Below are 20,670 nucleotides of genomic sequence, written 5' to 3'. Positions count from 1 at the left end.
GTTTTGTTGATTTCGTTGCAGCCTTCGACTCTCCCATGTTCAACCCTCGATTTACCAGATTGTGAAAGTGACAATGCGCGAATCTAGAAAACCCCAAACAAACTTTTCCAACAAGAGAAGAGGTGATACCGAGTGGTGGAAAAAGGGTGTGAAAGCGAGAGTGCAACGTCGACCAGAATTTTCGAAGCAGGGCTTTGTTAAATACAAGTTCTAAAGTAGATACGCAAATATCCAATAATAAACATTTTTTTCTTAATAAATAAGAATTTTGTATATTCAACTCTCTCTCTGGGTGTGTTCTCTACTATGTAGTTAATATCCCGATATATCAGTGATATATCGGTTATTGGCCCCCTGCCGAGATAGCGGTACAAAATATTGGTCAGAATATCGGTACCGATAATATCAGCGATATTGTCCGATATTTGATCGATAAATCACCGATTTTCCCGATATCAGTACCATTCTTCCTATTTCTACCGTTCATTTTTCTTCTTATTGCTGCTATTAGTGTTTTAAGTCTTAATTGTTAGTTGTTACTGTTAAATGTTAGTGCTTTAAGTCTTAGTCAGTTCTTACTTGTTACAATTGTTAGTGTTAAATTGCTATATATATAAATTTAGCATGATATTAAAATGACCGATATCACACCGATGTCCCACCGCGATAAGCGATATCTCAAATATCGGTCCTTGACCGATATCCGATATTTTACCGCATTAACTACTTAGGTTCTCTACCTGAGGTGTGAACTGCACGTTGTATTTATAGCCAACACCCAGTAACACTACGAAAGATGTTACTGGGCCACCAAATAAAGCCAAATCCACGAAACATAGGGGTCCTTCGTGGACATGTTCAGCGAATAATTAAGGGTCACGAATGATGGGGTTCTTCGTGAATTCCATTATGTGAAACACTTATGTTGTGTTTGGTTGTTATCCATCACCCAGTCACCCACAACCCCTGGTTTGGTTCGAAACAGTACGTCGAAACGGTTCGGGTCGATACGGTATAGGTCGAAACGATTCGCGTCGAATCGGTTCATGTCGAAACGGTTCGATTCGAAATGGTTCGGGTCGAAACCGGTCGAGACGAAATGGTACGGGGCAAAACGGTTCGATTCGAAACGGTATGGGTCGAAACGATTCGCGTCGAATCGGTTCGTGTCGAAACGGTTCGATTCGAAATGGTTCGGGTCGAAACCGGTCGAGACGAAACGGTACGGGGCAAAACGGTTCGATTCGAAACGGTATGGGTCGAAATGGTTCGCGTCGAAACGGTGTTCGGTTTGAAACGGTTCGCGTAGAAACGGTACGGGTCGAAGCGGTACGGACAGGTCGAAACGGTTCGCGTCGACACGGTACGGGTCGAAATGGTACGGGTCGAAACAGGTCGCGTCGAAACGGTGTTCGGTTCGAAACGGTTCGCGTAGAAACGGTACGGGTCGAAGCGGTACGGACAGGTCGAAATGGTACGGGTCGAAATGGTTCGAATCGAAACCGATACGTGTCGAAACGGTACGGGTCGAAACGGTACGGGTCGAAACGGTACGGGTCGAAACGGTGCGGGTCGAAACGGTCGAAGATTCCAATGAATTTACTTTAATTCCTTCACATATAGGAAGGATTTTGAATTCCTTTAGTTAAGGAATTTAAAGAAATTCATGCCTAATTCCAATTCCAATTCCATTGTCAACCAAACACATGAAGATTGGAATTGAGATTCCAATTCCATCAAATTCTGTGAACCATACATATTAAGAAATGGAATTCAGATTCCAATTCCATTAAATTCCATTGAATTCCTGCCAACTAAACGCCCCCTTAGGGGGCGTTTGGTTCGCGGAATGATTTGGAATTGGAATTGGAATTTGTATAGGAATTAGAATTTGAAGGAATTGGATTTGGAATTTAAACATTTCAATTGGAATTGGAAATTGTTGGAATTGGAATCTCAATTCCATTTTGTTGTGTTTGGTTGTCAAATAAATTAGAATCCATCACCCCGACATCCACAACCATCAGTTCGGGTCGAAACAGTACCGATCGAAACGGTTCGTGTCAAAACGGTTCGGATCGAAACGGTTCGCGTCAAAACGGTTTGATTCGAAACGGTTTGGGTCGAAACGGTAAAACAATACAGGTATACGGGTCGAAACGGTTCGCGTCAAAACGGTTCGATTTGAAACGGTTTGGGTCGAAACGATACAGGTTGAAACGGTTTGCGTCGAAACGGTTCAACTCGAAACGGTTTGGGTCGAAACAGTACGAGTCGAAAATGTTCGCGTTGAAACGGTACGGGTCGAAACGGTTCGGATCGAAACAGTACGGGTTGAAAAGGTGCGGCTCGAAACGGTCAAAGATTCCAACGAATTTACTTTAATTCCTTTACATATAGGAAGGATTTTGAATTCCTTTAGTTAAGGTAATTTGAAGAATTCATGCCTAATTCCAATTCCATTGTCGACCAAGCAAATGAAGATTGGAATTGGGATTCCAATTCCATCAAATTCTATGAAGCAAATATCTTAAGAGATGGAATTTAAATTTCAATTCCCTTAAATTTCCATTGAATTCCTACGCACCCTTAGTATTTCTAGAACATGCATTCTTCCTGGCTACCATGTGCTTCGTGACTTCCATGCAAAGTTCTATTTACATACGTGACATCATCATGACATCATCAACTGTCTGATAACTGTCTGGGCGTGGCTCAAGTGTTGAATTCTAAGAAAAGTTGTGTTGTTTCTTTGGCCGTTATTCTCATTGTTGAAGACATAATGCGATACTATGGCATCAACAACTGTCTGATAAGGACTTATTTACTTTGGGGACGATAATGTTGAGGTGGTCAAAAAGTCAACACTTGGAGACATTGACCTAAGTTAATTATTTTCCCACCAATTTTATCGACTCCTGGTTGTCAACGCTATATTGTATAGCTGGTTGTTTTGTTCCTCTGTGTCTTTCTTGTTTAGCCGCTTTTCCATTATTATTAAATTAAATTCAAATAACTATCTCCCTCTCTTTCACCGTCACCCTCACTATTTCCGAGTGTATATATAGCACAGATTCATTTTCTAGAGTATCAGCACTGCACTGTGATCAATCAAACCGCCATTGTTACAAGTAAGCTATGCGTTCTCAATCTTTTTCAAATTCTTTATAGATGATATTATAGTTTTACTGTTACCAACATTTTTAATAATTTAATTATGTGTATATGCGAGTGTTTCGGTTTCGGATCTGGATTTCGATGCGTATGAATCGGTAGGTTTATGCAAGTGACACAGCATCTGAGCGCTAAATCAATATAATCTACTCTTTTAAGTTTTTGATACTTTTGGTTTTCTGACGCCAGAGGCTGGCCGGGGACCTACTTAGTCGAGTTCAAAGGATCATGCATAGTAATGTTATGACCCCGAGATCTATGGACGTAGTTTTTAAAAGACTTAGTTTTGCTGTTCAAAAAGGGGTAGCGGCGCAGCTTGTTGCTTGTTGCCTGTTTACCAACTATTTCGATGTAAATTCATAACACGAAAAATACGACTGATGTATCATATTTACTTATTAATTAACTTGAATTCATTGCATGTTCATAACACGAAAAATACGACTGATGTATCATATTTACTTATTAATTAACTAGAATAATACGGTCAATTAACATCAACAAAAGACAAGCATAAAATTGTAAACAAGTAATAAAAAAACATTTAATATATATAGAAATTATAATTTAGAAAATAAAAAACAATTGTGTCCACCTCTTAATTGGTTCAAACAATAAAATAGGAGGTATGCCAAATTGTATGCTTATCAAAGTTTCATACCACCTTCTCCTTTTGCTTTTTTAACACATGTATTACTATCACACTCGTCTCACCTCTTCAACTTGGCTTATTTTTTTGCTTAATTATATGTACTTTGGCAGTTTCTTGTTTAACAAGTACGATAACAACAAAAACAAACAAATGCAACTATTTATTATATTAAATAAATATTCATATGTTGTTAGAGCAACTCCAAGGCATGAAAACAAACGAAGATGTTGCATCAAGGTGGCGTCCGAATTCGACGTTTGCTTGGCTGTTCGGAATGCCGAACATAAATATATGGATGATACTTTGTGCCCCCCCCCCCCCCCCCAGCCTCACACAATATGTATTTATTATGATATTGTTTTTGTGTTTTTAATATATGTTTTGTTAAAATTTAAAATTACTATTATCCTTCAATCTTGTTTGTTGATGCAATTTAACATGTATCAGTTCTTGTGAAATTCTATGGCTTTACCTTTGTTTTTCGAGAACACATATTGTCGAGAGGGTGTGACACTAAGGCTAGAGTGTCACACCCCCAAAATTCACCCGCGGAGTACTACCGCTTAGAGGCGTGACTGACCAGGATCCAGCCACCAATCATACTGAACACGCATATAGATAGTTATAAAAGTCTAACCAATACGATTGGTGTTCAAACAAAACCAAATTTAAGTTGTAAGCGGAAGCATAAGTCTTAAAGTTAAAACATAAGTTCAAATGTTTTCAAGTTTAACATAGTACGCAGCAATCCGTGTCCCACAACGACTCTCCTCCATGCAAGCTCCAGCTGAGTACCTATGGTCCTGCAAAGCATGTAGTAACGAGTCAACAACTAGTTGAGTGAGTTCACAGTCGGGTGTTCGTTTTTAGTTGTTTCAAAAACAGTTTCCTTTATCTGGCATCCTGCCGTGGGAGTTACCCCATAGTTTAAAAACGTGACTTGTTCTTTCCCAGTTACTCCGGCATTCCAGCCGTGGGGGCTACCCCATGTTAGTTATCAGACATTTCGGCCGTGGGGGTTACCCCATACGTACACTAGACTCGTTACCATATCGACTGCTGACTGTAGTCATGTTTATGTGCCCTGAAAACCGTCAATATCTATCATCATTGACGTGCCCCAGATCCATTAGTTCACGCCCGTCCTCTGCGGCACGGTGTGAGGTTTGTCAGACCTAAATAGCGCTATCTAACTAATGACCCGCTCGCCATTGGCCCGGCGATTAAGTCGATATAAAAAGGAGGGACTTCGTGATAGAGTTTTAGTCTAGTACGAGTTATCCGTCCACCAGGACGAGGAATTACATTCCTGAACCATCGCTGTCCTACCCAAGGAGGACGAGGAATCCACGTTCCTTAACCCCGTTCCCAACCCAGGGAATCCCATGCCTTGTAAAGAGTGTGACCTCACCTTGGTTTGCTTGGTAGAAACACAGAAAGGTCAACCAAGTTGCAAGTGGTCAACTATGTCCTAACATAGATACCATTTAAGTCAGGTTCAATCCAAGTATTTCACGTATAACTACACGTATTCGCACGTATACAATTTCTAGCATGGCAGTTCATTGACAGTTTCACAACAAGTTTCACAGTTAACAATTAAATACAACCCAAAGTCTAAGTGTAAGGCCCAACAGTTGGGCTCGTATTAACAGGCCCAAAACCACGCATCAACGGTTAACACAGAGCCCATAAGCCCGACCCGCTACCTTGGGCCCATAACTATGCAAGCCCAACAAGCGTGGTCTCGAGTGGTAGTCTGCAAGGTCTCGAGTCGCAACAAGACTCGCAACCAAGGTCTCGGCTTGTCATGTTATGGTTGCGGGTCGCAACCAGGTGTTCTTGACTCGCAACCGATGTCGTAACCTGGAGGTTTCGAGTCGCAACCAGGGGTTCTCGACTCCCCAACAGTTGCTGATTCTGCACAGTTGTACTTACCCAATGAAATTCAAATGTCATGCAACATTATATGGTACTATCCACTAAAACATGTTTTGTTGTCTAACATTTACTCAAAATGGATCAAACAAATCAGATTTCAAATAATCATATCACATTCATATGATGTTCATATTGTTCTTCATATATTCAAACACATTCATTAAGTTCTTCACACATTCAAAACACAAACAACCCTTGTTTAACCAAAATTATGAACCACAACTCACTAACATGCATCCTATTATGACAAGCATATTCATTAATCAATCCAATTTGTATGAACACCCAAGCCCTTCGGATCCAAACCCAAGTAAAACCGATAACACCATTCATATTCAAGCATATTACACATTTTAACATACAATGCATTAACTTATCATCATCATTCGATTTTTAACACATAACAAGAAACACCTATGAACCGATTGCTTTGAGCATCAAAACATCATGCATAACTCAACAAACAACATATTGTCAAATAGTTTTATCATACATCATCAACCCAAGCACAAACACAACATGAATCACTAATATTAATCAATAAACACCAAGAACACTAACCGGTTGATGTGTGTGTGCGAGGCTTCTAACCGGTTGTGTGTGAGCCGATCCAAAAGTCCAAAAATCCGAGAATGAGGGAGTGGAGGTGATGCTCGGTTTCAAGGTTTTTTTTTTTTTTTTTTTAGAGAGGGAAAGAGTGAGAGTGTGGGTGTGTGTTGATCAAAAATGACAAGGTTAGCTAGGGTGATATATATATACTAGTCCAAGTGGTGCACCCTAATGGGTTTATAAACCGGCTAAAGGGTTTACGGCCCATTTGGCCCAACCGGCCAAAGGCCCAAACCGGTCTACTAGTTACTGTTCACTCGAGACCTCATGGTCTCGAGTCGGGTCCTTTGTTCTCGGTTCACATAAAACGCACACACACATATATATATATATACATACATACAATCAAAACACATATTCACATAAAAGTTCACTTATATTAGTTACTTTAACAAGTTAACTTAGTCACGAAATGTTCAAGCATGTTATATCGAGATACAGGAAAGGTTCTAAATTTCGAGTTGTCACATAGAGGGTATGGTGATGGTCCTCCCTTGGAGGATGGTCCGCCACGTAGGATGGGCATAAGGATGGGGCAAAGAGGATGGAGGTATGGAAATGGGGGATGATCCTAAAATTATATTGTATGTATATATGGTCTGTGAGGAAGTTTTGTCCTTATTAGGACAGTTCTGGACGTCGAGAAGAAGACGGAGAGGACGAGACGGAGGGGAGGCAAGATGGAGGGAGGAACGGCGACGGTAGGGGACGGTCCATAGCCGATCCCCATACCGTATAACCTAAGAGGATTGGGGTAGTTGTGAAGCAGTGAGTGAGTGAATGAGAGGGGTAGGCGGTTAAAGTTGGAGTTGAAAATGTGAGGGAGTCGTGAGCAGATAAGTTTAAGAGGGCTAAGGTTCGAACTTCTGATCCAAACTCGAGTCTTAGAGAGATAGAAAAGTGAAGTATTGGTGATATATTTATATAGAGAAAGTATAATGTAATTCAAGGCTTAACCTACATTAACATACATGACAAAAAATATAACGTGCGTAAGTGCGTTATTATCATAGAACGTGCGTGATTATAGTCCCATGCGTGATTATGTGGTCCCATGCGTGATTATACCCCTGATCCAACAATTACCATTGTCTCCTACGTGATGTATGATAAGGCTTTTTGTATGTTAACCTTACTCTATTTATATACACACGCAAAACAAGTATCACATATTTAACTTTATATCAGATTATTGAGTTGTTTAGCGTGAAAATCATGTATTCGTAACTCAAATAAAAAACTGAAAATCAGAATTTGATTTTTATTGTAATTGATTTATAAGGGAAATAGGGAAAATCACCAAAACAGACACATTGACCAAGAAAATTAGTTATATTTAGCCATTACGAAAATAGACAAACCCAAAAAAGAGTCAATCACGAGATGGCAAATAGAATCCGCATGCAAATACAACTAGAATTTAGCTGACACAAAAAAGGGAAAAAATAATAGGGTCTAAAGAAATAAAAAAAGACATATTTAAAGCACATGCCAAAGTCAGCCGACGGGCTAAATTCTAGTCGCTGGCTAAATTTAGCTGACGCTTTTCACATGTTTTGGCTAAATTTTCACGTGTTGACCTGAAAGACTATTACCATTTCATCATCTTCTTCATGAGTTAAATGCCATTTTAGTCCTTGTGGTTTGAGTTATTTTGTCATTTAGTCCAAAGGTTTCATGTTTCGTCCGTGGGTCCAAAAAGGTTGCACCGTTGCCATTTTAGTCCACTGGATTAACTTCATCCATTTTTTCTGTTAACGAGAAGGGCAATTTGGTCATTTTTTACGGCCGAATTGCCCTTCAAGTTAACATAATTACATATATGACCAAATTGCCTTTATCATTAACAGAAAAAATGGATAAAGTTAACCCAATGGACTAAAGTGGCAACGATGAAATATTTTTAGACCCACAAATGAAAAATGAAACCTTTGAAGTAAACTCACAAAATAACAAATAACATTTAACTCCTTCATCAACTCTCCCTCTCTATTTCTCTCTCATCCACTATTCTCAACTGCCTGCTTATATACACGTATATATATACACACACCATATATCCACTTTTCTCCTTTCACTCAACTGCAATTTCTGGAGTATCCGCTCTGCACTGTGATTAATCACACAGCCTGCTTATATACACGTAGTATCTCTTTCCATTTTTCATGGATGATGCTATAGATTTTACTGTTACGATCATCTTTCATATTTGATTACGTTAGTTGAGCAGTAACAGAAGACTTAACAGCTTCAATCCACATTTTATGAATTTTTTCAGCTGATTATGTGTTAATTCGCGTGTGTTTGTTTGATCGAAATTTGGAAATAAGTCTTATTCGACTCCAGTTCGTCCTCCGTTTCATGATCCGTTAGGTTTATGCAAGTAACGCAACATCTGATCCCGAAATTTATCTAATCTATTCGTTGCATGTTCATGATTCGGAATCCTGTTCGTTTTATGTATGCTTAATGAAAAGTCTCATGTGGTTATTATTCCGATATATCGTTATCAGTCTCCAGCCGAGATATTGGTGAAAAATATGGGTCAGAATATCTGTACCGTCAATATCGGCGATATTGACTGACATATATCACCGATTTTCCCGATATCAGTATCTTTCTTCTTATTTCTACCATTCGTCTTTCTTCTTATTGATGTTATTAGTGTTTTAAGTCTTAATTGTTAGTCAGTGGCGGATCCAGAAATTTTTTTCACCGGGTTTCTTTTGATAGATTTTCATTAATCATCACTATTTTTTTTAAATCATATAAAATTTCCTTTATTTTTCTCATTTTTTCCAAACCGAAGGGGTTCCCGGGAACCCTCAAAACACCCCTGGATCCGCCACTGTTGTTAGTTGTTACTGTTAAATGTTAGTGTTTTAAGTCTTAGTCAGTTCCCACTTGCTATAATTCTTAGTGTTTTGCAAGTTGCAAAAGGTTAATTTACAGAGTATACTGAATTGTTAGTGTTAAATTGCTATATATATAAATTTAGCATGATATTAAAAGTACCTATATCCCATCGCGATAACCGATATCTCAAATATCAGTCCTTGACCGATATCTGATATTTTAATTTTACTGCATTAACTACTTGGATGATAACACCTGAAGCTATAAAACAAAATCAGTTTCACAGATTTAGTAGTAACAGATGAATTAACAAACTCCGTCCAGATTTTCTTCATTTTTCAACTGATTCGTCGTCCTCGTTAGGTTTATGCAAGTAACACAACATCTGAACGAGTGAACCAAACATGAAAAAGCGTGCGTTGACAACCAACACGTGTTTATACCATTTAAATATGATACTTTTGTTTCCTTGCACTGAGGCTGTGGTTTGCCTTCTATTTCGATGTATTAGAAATTTGGAATCAACTAGACGACCGTGTAAAAAAATTTGTCATCTAATCTTTTCAATTTTTGTTTGTTACATGTTCATGATTCGGTGCCGATTGTATATTCACATTTTTTTCTCATATGATTCGACCGATTGAAGCTAAAAAACAAAAACAACATCAACATCTGAGATTTTGGAATCTAATTTACTGATTTTAACTATTCAGGTGCAAATCTACAAATTCTGTAATCAGTTAATCACTCCAGGAGCCGGTAAGATGACCGTGGGTGGTGAAGAGAAGACAGATGCATCTACCTCTGGGACCGGTGATGGTGTTGAGGACTCTGAATTGGGGAAAGCAAAGGAAAAGGAGAGCACTGATACGGTGCCGTTTTATAAGCTGTTTGCTTTTGCTGATCTTACTGATTACATACTAATGATCACGGGTACTGTTAGTGCTATCGGTAATGGAATATGCCTGCCTCTAATGACTGTTCTATTGGGCGACCTTGTTAATTCTTTTGGTCACAACCAGAATAATAATGTCGTCGACGTTGTTTCCAAGGTACGTACGTATAATATATAACCTGCAAATTGATATATTTAGACTATGTGGTATGGTCATGTGAGCTTGGAAAAAAAATGTGTTGCCACGTTACTTTCACATACGTAGGACTATAGGAGTGGTTATTTAACACCACTAACGTGTGTTAAATGTTAAATTAATAAAGAATTGGACAAGTGGCGCTCATGGGTCAGTCGAGTAAATTAAAATTGGATGAAAAGATTTTCCCCAAAGCCCCAACGCCCATGAGTGCAACCACGTTTAAGCCCCCCCCCCCCCCCCACACACACACACCTTTTCACGCCCCAGGCGGTGGTGTTCCATGCCCTGACACTAAGCTTACGTGGCCACCGGTTCCATGCCCCCTTGTCTCTACATAAAATATATCGTTACTATAATTATTTGTCATCCACAAAGTCTTATTGATGATTCAACCGATTGGGCTATATATATACAGGTAGCGCTGAAATATCTTTACCTGGGTATTGGATGTGGTGTTGCATCATTCCTTCGTAAGTACAAATGTTACCTAAGCTAATCTTCTTAGTTATTTTTGGCGTTGTGTTGTGTTATGAAACTGACAAAGGAAAAGTTGATTACATGATCATCACGTTTCCTTACAGCTAATTATATATATGAGTATGTCTATTCCACTAACTACGGGTCCGGAAACAACAAACTAAAACCATCCATCTGGATTCTATGGGTCATCGATATTGGCGGATCCAGGAACTCTTACTAGGGGGGCAAACTGGGTCGGGTATGGGGAGGAATTAAGGTCGGATCAAACGTTTGGTCCGGTCAAAGAAAATAGCAAATAAAGATAAAATAACATGACACAGTACTTTAATCAAAGAAAACTAATTATACTAATTAACTAATCGTTATTCATAAAGTTGATCCAATATTTTAGTAGATCATTAAGATCTAAGCAATAAGTTTAAGGTTATTAACATTTTTTTAAAACAAAAGATTCAAGCACTAATTCTAATTAAAACTTGGGGTACGGTTTGAAAATGCTTACCATTTGGCTGTTTAATTATACCTCTAAACAGTGATTTAAGTGTTCTTGTAGAGGTTGCATCATGGATGATAACAGGAGAAAGACAGGCTGCAAGAATAAGGAGTTTGTATCTAAAAACCATTTTACGACAAGATGTATCCTTCTTCGACAAAGAAACAAACACGGGGGAAGTTGTTGGCAGGATGTCAGGTGACACCGTACTCATACAAGACGCCATGGGGGAGAAGGTTTGTATTTTAATTTCTCATTTCAAAATTTACAAAAATATTTGCAGAAAACTCATAAGTTATTATATATTCCAGGTTGGAAAATTCATACAATTATTTTCAACATTTGTGGGAGGTTTCGTCGTAGCATTGGTCCAGGGTTGGCTTCTTACACTTGTCATGTTAACCTCGATTCCTCCATTGGTTATTTCTTTTTCGGTTATGGCGATAATGGTAGCCAAGATGGCAACGCGTGGCCAAACCGCTTATGCTAAAGCAGCCACTGTAGTTGAACAGACAATCGGCTCAATCCGGACGGTAATAAATCTATCTACATTCGAAAAGTCCAAATTTTCGTACCTACTAGTTTAAAAGTTATACATATCTATTCTACTATTAATAATAAATTCAGTTGCGTATAAGATTGTTTACGAGTCACCATTTTCGTATTCCTCTAGGTTGCATCTTTCACGGGGGAGAAAAAAGCGGTTGCAGATTACAATAAATCACTTGTTGATGCTTACAATTCTAGTATTCAAGAAAGCCTGATAGCTGGCTTCGGTCTTGGAACAGGGGTTTTCATTATGTTCTGTAGTTACGCGTTGGCTGTCTGGTTCGGTGCAAAGATGATACTAGAAAGGGGGTACACTGGTGGGGATGTGCTTACTGTAGTTTTTGCTGTGCTGACTGGATCCATGTAAGCAAAATTTTGTCGCGTCTACCGTTGGCTTTAAACATTGTAATTTTATGGGAAAATTACGAAATTGTCTTTTGACCAACATGGTTTTCAATTTTGTGACTCTCATGCGTCCTTGGAAGGACCTCTGAGCACGGGAGTGGTCCGCGACGCACGGGAGTGGTCTGTCGGAAGAGTCAGCCAAAATGGGAGTGGTCCGCTGACGCACGGGAGTGGTCCGCGACGCACGGGAGTGGTCTGTCGGTCTGTCCGAAGAGTCAGCCAAAATGGGAGTGGTCTGCCGACGCACGAGAGTGGTCCGCCGACGCACGGGAGTGGTCCGCGACGCACGGGAGTGGTCTGTCGGTCTGTCCGAAGAGTCAGCCAAAATGGGAGTGGTCTGCCGACGCACGAGAGTGGTCCGCCGACGCACGGGAGTGGTCCGCGACGCACGGGAGTGGTCTGTCGGTCTGTCCGAAGAGTCAGCCAAAATGGGAGTGGTCTGCCGACGCACGGGAGTGGTCCGCCGACGCACGGGAGTGGTCTGTCGGACACGTGTCAGATGCTTGATACATGGACTCTTCAACATGATACGCCGATGCATCCCATGCTCAGAGGTCCATCCAAGGACGCATGAGCGTGACAAATTCAAAAACATGGTTGGTCAACGCATATTTTCGTAAATTTCCCAATTTTTATTCATAAAACCGTGTTTTCCAGGTCACTTGGTCAGGCATCTCCCTGTTTGAGTGCATTTGCTGCGGGTCAGGCCGCAGCATTCAAGATGTTCGAAACTATAAACCGAAAGCCTGAAATAGACGCGTATGACACAAAGGGGAAAGTATTAGACGATATTCGTGGTGACATAGAATTAAAAGATGTATATTTTAGCTATCCAGCAAGACCAGACGAAGAAATATTTAGCGGATTTTCACTCTGCATCTCCAGTGGGACGACTGCAGCTTTGGTTGGTGAAAGTGGAAGCGGAAAGTCAACGGTGATTAGCCTGTTAGAGAGATTTTACGATCCTCAACAAGGTGAAGTTCTTATCGATAATATAAATTTAAAAGAATTTCGACTAAAATGGATTAGAGAGAAAATTGGTCTTGTTAGCCAAGAACCGGTTCTGTTTACATCAAGCATTAAGGATAATATTTTGTACGGCAAAGATGGCGCGTCTATGGACGAAATTAGAGTCGCGATTGAGCTCGCAAATGCTGCTAAGTTCATTGATAAACTACCACAGGTATCTAACATATTAAAACTGCTTATTTGCTTATTGTGTTTTTAAAGTAACATAAGCTGTCTAGCATGTCTTTCGCGGGATCCTTTATAAATGAAACCGAATACGTATGGAACATTATGGAAAAAAGCTTAATAAATTGGTAACCTCTAGGGTTGTTCACAAAATATGCTCCGATCGGCTCAAATTTTAAATCGAGCTAAAAACTTGAGCTCAAGCTCGGCTTGGCTCGGCTTGGTTTAAATAAGAATTGGCTCGGTTTGGCTCGGCTCAGTTGGATTGTTATATCTTAGAAGAAAGAAAAGGTCTTGATGTAAAGTGGACCGGGTAATGATAGAGAAGTAGGTTTAAAGTTTAAACGACTGAATGTGTTCTATTTTGTCTATAAAGTATTAAGAGTTGGGGTTACTTTAAGCGAGTCAAACGAGTGAGCCAACCAAGCAAGCCAACTTTGGTTCGAGCTCGGCTGGCTCACTTACAAACGGGCCAATTTCAAACGAACTTCAAACCACGAGCTATGTGGAAAGTCCTAGTAACTTCTCACACACATTATCCATTTTCTAGCCTTTCTTGAAGAGTTTTCATCAAACTTTCGGTTGGTTTCTAAACATTTAGGGATTGGACACCATGGTTGGTGAGCATGGAATACAACTCTCTGGCGGACAAAAGCAAAGAGTTGCTATAGCCAGAGCCATTCTTAAAGATCCCAGAATCCTTCTTCTGGATGAAGCAACAAGTGCTCTCGATGCAGAGTCCGAGAGGGTTGTGCAGGAGGCTTTAGACAGGATCATGGTCAATAGAACAACCGTCATCGTTGCACATCGTTTAAGCACAGTCAGAAATGCGGACATGATTGCAGTTATTCATAGAGGAAAGATGATTGAGCAAGGTATACACTTTTATAATATGTGGTTAACGATCACTCATTCAGATTTTCATTACTTGAAACCCGATCTTAAACCAATCCAAAACCCGTCTTAAATATCGAGTACTTAAATACACTTCTAACATTTGTATATTTTAGTAATTTCATGTTTATAACAGGCCTAAAGTATTATTCATTATATTTTAAAATTTATATATTATATTAAAGCAGGTATTAGGTATACACGTTTATGATCTTATGTGGTTAAGTAATGAAAAATACCCATTCGGACTTTTATTACTTGAAACCTGGGTTGATCTTATCCAAAAAGTGACTTGATATATCAATTATTTATGTACACTTCTAAAATTTCTGTATTTTTATAAGAGTAAACTTCCGTTTTGCTCCCGGTGGTTTGGTTATTTTAACGGTTTTGCTCCAATAGTTTAAAAATAGCCGTTTTCCTCCCTGATCTTTCGAGTTTGTCACTAGTTTGCTCCCTAATCTTTCGAGTTTGTCGCTAGTTTCCTCCCTGATGGAGTTAGAGGCTGGGAGCAAAATGAAGATAATTTAGAAAATCAGGGAGGAGGGAGGAAAATGGCTGTTTTTAAACTATTGGAGCAAAACCGTTAAAATGACCAAACCACAGGGAGTAGAACGGAAGTTTACTCTTTTTATAATTTCAAGTTATAACAGCTTCAAACTATTACTCATTATATTTTTAAAAATTATATTGTAATATATAGACGGTTTTGATGCAAGTAAACACGTAAGGGAATGGTTTCATGCAATCTCGCAGGTATCACTTTCTACGATACCTGTCCTAAGCCCGTTAACAAATTTATGAGTATTCATATACTTGAATACACGTTCCAAATGTTTCAGTTTCAGTTTTCGGTCAGGACTAGGGGTGCAAACGAGCCGAGCCGAGCCCGAGCTTGACCAGGCTAGAGCTCGAGCTCGGTTAACTTTATGTGAGCTCGGGCTCGAGCCCGGCTCGATTCGAGCTTTGTTTTCAAGGCTCAAGCTCGGCTCGTTTGTATTTTCTCAAGCTCGAGCTCGGCTCGGGCTCGGCTCGTTTATTATGTATTAATTAATATATTAAATAAAAATAATATAAATAATAGACTTTTTAAGCTAGTGAGCTCGATAAGTGAAGCTCGGGCTCGAGCTCGTTTACTAAATAAGCTTATTTTTAGGTTCGATGTCGGCTTGTAAACAAGTTTGAATAAGCTCGGCTCAACTCGGCTCGTTTACACTAAGGCTCGACGAGCCTAACGAGCTTCACATGCGATGCTCGGGTTCGATAAACAGACGAGCTTTATTTTAGGCTCAAGCTCGGCTCGGGCTCGATAAGGCTCGGCTCGTTTCGAGCTTTTTCTCGAGCCGATCTCGAGTAGCTCGCGAGCCGCTCGGCTCGTTTGCACCCCTAGTCAGGACCCTATATATATATATTTTTTTAAGTTTCTTTTCAAATCAAAACATTCACAAATTTTGAGAATTTGACCAGGGTCACATTCAGAGCTAGTACAGGATCCTGAAGGAGCATACTCTCAACTTATAAAATTACAGGAAGTTGATAGTGATTCAGAATCCGAGGACCAACAAACCGAAAAAGAACTCACAAGTCCATCAGGTCACAAGATATCTCATCGGCGGTCATCTAGCAGCCACCGCCACTCAAAGTCTCAGTCATTCCGTTTGTCACCATCGCCACACGGTTTGTCACCGTCACCACATAGTATGTCACCATTGCCACACGGTTTGTCACTGTCGCCACATAATATGTCACCATTGCCATTGTCGCCCCATAGTATGTCACCGTTACCACACGGTTTGCCACCGTCGCCACAAGTCAATGACCCGCCTCCGGAATCCATGGAAAAAGACTTGGATGAATCATCAAAAGACCGGCCACAAGTTCCACTTCGACGACTTGCCTATCTCAACAAACCAGAAATACCAGTTCTCATAATCGGTTCAATAGCGGCTATTATCAACGGTACAGTATACCCGATGTTTAGCATACTACTTTCCCGCATGATCAAAACATTTTACGAACCGCCGCATAAACTGCGATCCGACTCGAAATACTGGTCTGTAATGTTCCTACTCCTTGGACTAGTGGCATTTGTAGCATATCCAGGGAGATCTTATCTGTTTGCTGTCGCCGGATCTAAACTTATAAAAAGAATCAGATCACTATGCTTTGAGAAAGTGGTGAATATGGAGGTTGGTTGGTTCGACAAGCCAGAAAACTCTAGCGGTGCCATCGGTGCTCGGCTGTCCGTGGATGCAGCCAGTGTTCGTGGGTTGGTCGGTGACGCACTTGCTCAAATTGTTCAAGACTCCGCGTCTGTTGCCACTGGTTTAGTAATTGCATTTGCAGCTTGTTGGCAGTTAGCCCTCATAATTCTTGCCATGATTCCGTTAATGAGTGCCAATGGGTATGTTCAAATGCAAGCCATGAAAGGGTTAAGTTCTGATTCTAAACTAATGTACGAGGAAGCAAGTCAGGTGGCGAATGATGCTGTCGGGAGTATAAGGACAGTAGCGTCTTTTTGCGCAGAAGAGAAAGTTATGCAACTGTATAGAAATAAATGCGAGGGCCCGAAACAGGCCGGGATTAAACAGGGTTTAATCACAGGAATCGGGTTCGGGGCTTCGTACTTTTTACTCTTTTGTTTGTATGCAGCCAGTTTTTACATAGGAGCCCGGTTTGTTGAATCTGGAATAACAAATTTCGAAGATGTTTTTCGGGTTTTCTTTGCTCTAATGTTGGCGGCGTTAGCAGTGTCTCAATCAAGCGCATTTGGACCCGATACAACTAAAGCTAAAAGCTCTGCGAACTCGGTTTTTGCGATTCTTGACCGAGAGTCGGAAATCGACTCGAGTGATGAATCGGGTTTGACTTTGGAAACGGTCAAAGGGGAAATAGAGATTCGTCATGTTAGTTTTAGATATCCTACCCGACCCGATGTTGAGATATTTCGTGATCTATGCTTAACCATCCATAGTGGCAAGGTAATTTTTTTTTTTTTCTAACATTAATTTCTTTAGACTAAATTTCACATATGGTCTTTTAATAAGTAAAAAATTTCACTTGCCAGATTCATAAATCTATTCACTCTTCCTTTAGACAGTGGCATTGGTCGGTGAGAGCGGAAGCGGGAAATCAACGGTTATCCAACTCTTACAAAGATTTTACAATCCGGATTCGGGTTGTATCACATTGGATGGAACCGAGCTACACAATTTTCAACTCAAGTGGCTAAGGTTACAGATGGGTCTAGTTAGCCAAGAACCCGTGTTATTCAATGGCACCATTCGTGCTAATATTGCTTATGGAAAGGATGGTGATGCAACGGAGGCTGAAATATTAGCTGCTTCCGAGTTGGCCAATGCCCACAACTTCATTAGCGGGTTGCACGAGGTTAGTTTATTTCACATTAGTTAATAATGATCTAAAACTATATACGTCTTATACATACATATACGCACACTTGAGATACTTTGAAAACTCCATTGAGTTGTGCAAATCGTGAAAACTCCTTTCAACCGATCAATTATTTTTTTTTTCTAATATGTCATATATGTTATACTAATGATTAAATTTTCTAATATGCCATATATGTTATACTAATGTTTGATTTTTCTAATATGTCATATATGTTATACTAATGATTAAGGAAATCTACAAAGTAAAAAAAATATGTTGCAAAAGTTAGATATGACGCAACCAATTACTTATTTATTAACTTATAGATAGATTTATAATGATCACAAAACACTATAGTTAGAATATTAATCCAAATATTTAATGAATGCAGTTTAAGTAGTGATTAATTAAAAGTAGACTTGTATAATTTTCAGCTTTGTTATTTATTTATTTATTTATTAATTATTATTATTATTATTATTAATTATTATTATTATTGTTATTATTATTATTATTATTATTATTATTATTATTATTATTTTGAGGTGAAACATGTCATTTTTTATTGCATGTCAAGATGATTCGGTTCTGGTTAGGTTGACCCGCAAATACTTATTGTCACATTTGAAAATTTTTTATTAATAATTAATGTATTGAGTATGAAAACAAAACCAAAAGGTTACAATAATTATTTAAATAAATGAAACATAAAGTGACTTCTAAAAGTTTGTATGTATGTAACTTTCAATCGTGTTTACTTCTAGGCAGTTCTAGCTATAATGTACTGATTCACGTCTGTTTAATATAAATATAACTCAATTCAGCTCATTTATAAGTTAATGGATCAACTGTCACCTCTACTAAAAAAGATTCAAATACTGGTAACAAGTAATAACGAACCAAATAACGTGCACATTTGCAGGGTTATAACACTAAGGTAGGAGAAAGAGGTGTACAAATGTCGGGTGGCCAGAAACAAAGAGTAGCGATTGCTAGAGCCATTGTAAAAAGTCCCAAGATACTACTGCTAGATGAGGCCACAAGTGCACTAGATGCCGAGTCAGAAAGAGTGGTTCAAGATGCATTGGACAAGGTTATGATTAACCGGACCACAGTGGTCGTGGCTCATCGGTTATCGACCATTAGGGGTGCAGATGTCATCGCAGTTGTAAAAAATGGAGTAATCGTTGAGATAGGAAAACATGAAAAGTTAATCAATATCAAGGATGGATTCTATGCTTCTTTAGTTGCACTTCATAGCTCTTCAAATTAGTTACCATTTCTTCCCTTCTGTTATTTAAGTTTAGATAGTACATATGCATGTCAATAAGTTTGTTTTGTGTTTTGTATTATAAAAAGTGAACGATTGTTAAATATTAATGGAAAATAAAAGCTAATGTGTCTCAATATGGTCTTTTTTTTTGTTTTTGAAATCTAAGACTATGATTTATGTGTGGTGCTTTCAGGTCATATAATATATTGTCAACACAATCAGTTCAGTTAAGTACCCTTGAAGTGTGGACTAGTTTAACTATTAAATTTTTATCTATTTATGTTTTTCTTAACAGTCTCTTATTAATTTACATTTTAATTTTTTATCTATTTATGTTTTTCTTAACAATCTCTTATTAAGAGTAAAATGTACGGATAGTCCCTGTGGTTTTGCAAAATAATACCTATAGTCCCCAACTTTTGGAAATTACACTGGTGCTCCTTGTGGTTTGACAGTTTGTTACTCGGATAGTCCCTGGAGTGGATATCCGTTAGTTTTCTCTGTTAAGTGGATGTAAAATGACAAAATTACCCTTCTTCTTCTTCTTCTTCACTCTATAAAAACAAAACAGCCTCCTCCACCCAAACCCCACCCACCCCCCGCCTTTCTCTCTGTTCCCCCACCATTAACCACCACCCATCTCCCAAGATCTTATCCGTGATGACTCCACATCAATCTGAACGGAAACCATCCGCCACTGGCTCAATTGGGGTTTTTTCTTTTATCTGTTTTCCATTCATGCATTTTTTAAATTATTAAATTGATAAAGATTGTAGCTAATAATTGATGCTTAAACACCATCAATTTGATAACTTTAGAAACTTGCTTCAGTGTTGCTGTTAATTGATGCTTTAACAGTTAACATCTTCTGGTTGAAGTTAGGGTTAGTTAGGTCATTTTTACATTCATCTGCATAGATCAGTTTTGTTTTTATGAAGTTATTGTGTTCACGTCAAACACTCATAGTGTGAGGTATGGGTCATTTATTTATTTATTTATTTGATTTTATTGTTTTTAGAATTTTTTTTTTTAACTAAAAGCACTATATCATTCCACACGAAAAGTCAACTATGAGTGTAGGTTAATTATGCCAGTTTTGGTTATGGAATGATTTTCTTCTTGCAAACCATTCACGAATTTAAAACAGAGAGAGGTGAGAGGTGGGTGGGGGAAACAGACAGAAAGGTGGGTGGGGGGGGGGTGGATGGGGTTTGTTTTTATAGAGTGGGGAAGATGAAGGGTAATTTTGTCATTTCACATCCACTTAAGGGAGAAAACCAACGGACATCCACTCCAAAGACTATCCGAGTAACAAACTATCTAACCACAGGGAGCACCAATGTAATTCCCAAAAATTGGGGACTATATGTGTTATTTTGCAAAACCAGAGGGACTATCCGTACATTTTACTCCTCTTATTAATTTACATGCTCAATGTTTATTTAACATTGAAAATACACACCAAAAGATAAATTAGTTTCACATTTTCTTTTAAATTAGTTACATGGATATTTTTAAATTTTGAATTATTTGTGACTTCATCCGGTTTTTAAAAGTGGTCCTAGCTATATTTGACAATGAACTGATATGGCGATCCCATGACGACATTGGGTAATTTAGTCGAGAAAATGCGGAAGAAGGATGCAAAGTGGCATATGAA

The 20,670-nt window shown here is 38.9% G+C and overlaps 1 protein-coding gene across 1 annotated transcript; it reads left to right on the top strand.

Moving 5' to 3' along the window:
- The first annotated feature begins 9,972 nt into the window (after positions 1–9,972).
- On the top strand, positions 9,973–19,127 carry LOC110909966 (ABC transporter B family member 21). Its single transcript, XM_022154686.2, has 10 exons — positions 9,973–10,284; positions 10,742–10,796; positions 11,360–11,535; positions 11,611–11,832; positions 11,973–12,211; positions 12,911–13,436; positions 14,049–14,322; positions 15,809–17,322; positions 17,438–17,731; positions 18,660–19,127. Exons 1-10 carry the CDS (start codon positions 9,997–9,999, stop codon positions 19,008–19,010), a joined length of 3,939 nt encoding a protein of 1,312 aa, XP_022010378.2. The 5' UTR covers positions 9,973–9,996; the 3' UTR covers positions 19,011–19,127.
- The last annotated feature ends 1,543 nt before the right edge of the window (positions 19,128–20,670 follow it).

This window comes from Helianthus annuus, chromosome 15, assembly GCF_002127325.2.
Source record: "Helianthus annuus cultivar XRQ/B chromosome 15, HanXRQr2.0-SUNRISE, whole genome shotgun sequence".
Lineage (NCBI taxonomy): Eukaryota > Viridiplantae > Streptophyta > Magnoliopsida > Asterales > Asteraceae > Helianthus > Helianthus annuus.
Note: the sequence above shows the minus strand (reverse complement) of the source record. Positions and strands in the feature narration are given on the sequence as shown.